This window comes from Diachasma alloeum, unplaced genomic scaffold (assembly GCF_001412515.2).
Source record: "Diachasma alloeum isolate Michigan unplaced genomic scaffold, Dall2.0 Dall_scaffold_00176, whole genome shotgun sequence".
In the NCBI taxonomy this organism is placed as follows: domain Eukaryota; kingdom Metazoa; phylum Arthropoda; class Insecta; order Hymenoptera; family Braconidae; genus Diachasma; species Diachasma alloeum.
This window is the reverse complement of record NW_021680342.1, coordinates 6,359,328-6,362,641: the sequence shown is the minus strand read 5'-3', so window position 1 is coordinate 6,362,641 and position 3,314 is coordinate 6,359,328. Positions and strand designations below refer to the sequence as shown.

General features: G+C 39.3%; 1 protein-coding gene across 1 annotated transcript; it reads left to right on the top strand.

The window, feature by feature from the left end:
• The first annotated feature begins 16 nt into the window (after positions 1-16).
• Positions 17-2,084, top strand: LOC107038292 (mitochondrial mRNA pseudouridine synthase RPUSD3). The gene is made up of 4 exons (XM_015257354.1): positions 17-427; positions 801-987; positions 1,061-1,256; positions 1,521-2,084. The coding sequence occupies exons 1-4, from the start codon at positions 211-213 to the stop codon at positions 2,058-2,060; spliced, it is 1,140 nt and encodes a 379-aa protein (XP_015112840.1). The 5' UTR covers positions 17-210; the 3' UTR covers positions 2,061-2,084.
• Positions 2,085-3,314: the final 1,230 nt, after the last annotated feature.

The window sequence follows — 3,314 nt, the reverse complement described above, 5'->3', positions numbered from 1 at the left end:
GGGGGGGGGGGGGGAATTTTGTTTTAAATTCATGAGGACTGTTGAGGTTTCTTCGTAAGTTTTTTTGGCTCCACAAAAGATTATTCGTAGTTTTGGGACTAGTTGAAGCACCTGCAGTGCATCTGACGACCACGAGGGAAGAACACATTGAGCAATGTGTTGTTGAATAAAGTTGAGAAATACTGAGTAATAATTTTAACGATATAAACAATGGAGAATATGTTGTTGAGAAGAGTAGATCGAGGGATCTGTCGTTATTTCAATATTTTGAGGATGAATCATACGCAATCAGAGGCCCAATATCGCACGAGTGATGGTAATATTATGGATAAAGAGAAAGCAATCCATCCTTATCGCAAAATTCATCCCTGGAAGACGAAAACTGGATTTTCTGAGAGTCTTGCTGATTCTGTTATCTATAACAAAGGTATTTATCTCGAATAAAAAATGCATTGTTGTAATTTTTTGTTTAAAGATAGGGGCTAATGGGGCAAAATGGACACTTGATTTTTTTTTTAATCTCAATAGCTCATTTAATTTTTAATTGAGCCTCAGCCGAATCCAATTGATGAATTTGTTCCTGGCTTAGGGGCATTAAAAAAGTCGAAAGTGTTTATTTTATCCTACCCTCCCTCTGTAAATTATCTCATACTACTACGTTACTTTTCATCCTTAGACTCCCAATAACACATTGCTCGCCTACATTATTCTACTAAAAATTCTCAAGAGTCTGATACATTTGTTGAATGCATAAATGAATAATAAATTATTTTTATTCATTACTTCGTTTTAATTTGCAGACGGATTGGTGGCAATTAACAAACCCTATGGGATCTCAGCGCAAACACTAACAGGCGACGAAGGACTTGTGAATAAACTACCAAGTGGGATTCCTAATGAAGTTGATTACACTGTCAAAGATGCATTACCAATTATTGCGAGGAGATTGGGCTACGAGTCCCTGCGAATTATCAAAACACCTGAGAAGTAATTGAATGCATTGGACGAGACGAATGGCATTTGATACAAAATTAGAGAGTTAATGTCGATTATTTTACAGATTCACCAGTGGAGTTACTCTGCTGGGGGCTTCTGAGAAGATCGAGACAGCAGTGGCAAAGTCCCTGAGGATAGCTGAGGGTGCACGAATATTGTCTCGAACATTCTGGACAGTAACTAGAGATGTTCCGAGGAAATTGGAGGGAGAGAATAGGGTTGCGATGACGCTGGAGCGGTTTAAGGGGAGAAGACCTGTGGTAAGCTTCAAATTCATTAACAATTCGTAATGGATAATTTTATGGATTTAAGGGATTCGATGAACACTCGATTGATCAACTGCATTCAAGGATACTTCAGAATGTTTTACAGTTGCTCTATTCGAAAATATTCTCTTTTTATAGACAAACGAAAATAAATTGTGATGAGAAGAATTGATTATTATCTTAAAAAACATGTGTACATGTTTTGAATAATTATGAATTTGATTAAATGGATCTTCTGAATATAAAATTAACTTGCAGCCCATCATCATCGATAAATGGAGTAAAAATGCCCGTGACCGAGGAGACATAAAAATCCTCAACGTCCAATACAAGGTTCTCAGCCATGGAACCCACAATTTGGCATCACTAGTCGAAATAAAATCGTCGACAAGACAGTGGCACGCTGTGCGCCTCTTCGCAGCTACTGTTCTTCTGGCCCCGATCCTGGGGGACAGAATATATGGCTCGAGGGTTCAGCACATCATGGGAAAGAAGATACTTGTGAATCCTGGGGTGGACGCAGCTCACATGCCACCAAAACTCAACCCTGACCTGCTGACTATTCTGAAAATTGGGAAGGGCAAGGATTCAATGATCCCAGTGCACACACACCATCGGGAAATTTATCTTCCTTCGTTTCTGCAGAAAACTAATACTGTTGTTATCACAGCTCCTCTGCAGCCTGAATTTTTGTGGACTTGTAGGCAATGTGAATTCAATGAAAATGTTTTTGAAAATGTTAAGAGCGATGATGTGAGTGAACGTAGGGCCCTTGAAATACGTACTGATGGCACATGATAGAATAAAGGAATTTAAAGACTCTTTATATTTTTTCTTGGTTTATTTGGTCACTGTTTCGGGAAATAATAAATGTTTTCTGGGTGATTTCTTCAGGCAGATAGAATGGGATAGCCTTTGAGTACTTTGTGCAACATAATGTACAGTTAATAGACATCAATCAATCGATCATGACGATTATCCTGCCAGAGAGAATGGACATTCTCTTGACATATCCACGAACTTCAAATCTTTTAGTTTCATTTGATCTTAGCCAGTCGTTGATCACCTGCTGGATACTGTTATCACTTCTCCATCAACGAAGAAATTCTGGAGAATGTTAAGAGTAATGATACTTGAATATAACTTTTTTTTCATTTATATAACTTCTAGGCCAGCATAAGTAAGAAGCTCTGTACTTGATTTTTAAGCAAATCTGGGTTAACTCGTTCACAGAATGCCAACCTTTCTCACCTTTGTACAAGATATTGTCTCTAAACAAAATAATAAATTGAAATTAAATGATACATAAACGAATGAGGTGACTAATTGTTTATATTTTGCTCTCTTGGTTTATTTATTTCCATTTCTAGGATGGAAAATAATAAATGTTTTCTTGGTGAATTCTTCAGTGAGCTAGAATGGCGCAGCCTTTGAGGATTCTCCTCATGATGATTTTCCTCCCTGCGAGGGTGGACATTCGCTTGGCATATCCATGAGTTTTAATTCTTTTAGTCTCCTTTGGTCTTGGCCAGTTGTTCCTCACCTGGTTTATGAATGGCATTGCTCCCCATCTACCTCCAGCTATTTCGTAGGGAGTTAGTGGTAATTTCACCGGTGGTTTCATACACAACGATCTCGTCGGCAGGGAGGCCATCGGTCCACTGCAATACCCATGTTATTTCGAATAGTAGTAAAATTAATTAATTGAAAATATGACAAATGTGGAAATTCTTACTGGAACGTCTGGAGAACTGTTGAAATCAATCGTCCGAACATGTTCAGTCAGTTTTAATATATTACGATGTTTTCTATTCAAATGAATTCAGACTTGGTTATGTTCGTAGAGGGGAGGTGTAGCTTGATGTCGCCGACACCAGAAGAGGGGAAGTGGCGCTGTTATACAGCGCTCGTCGACGGGTTGGGGCGGAAGGGGTCGTTTGTACAATTTCAGATGGACATGGACACATTCCGTTTTGGACACGTTCTAGGGAAAATGGCGAGAGTACGGGAAGGCGGTGGAGACACGGCAAACGACCCCCCCCCCCCCCCCCC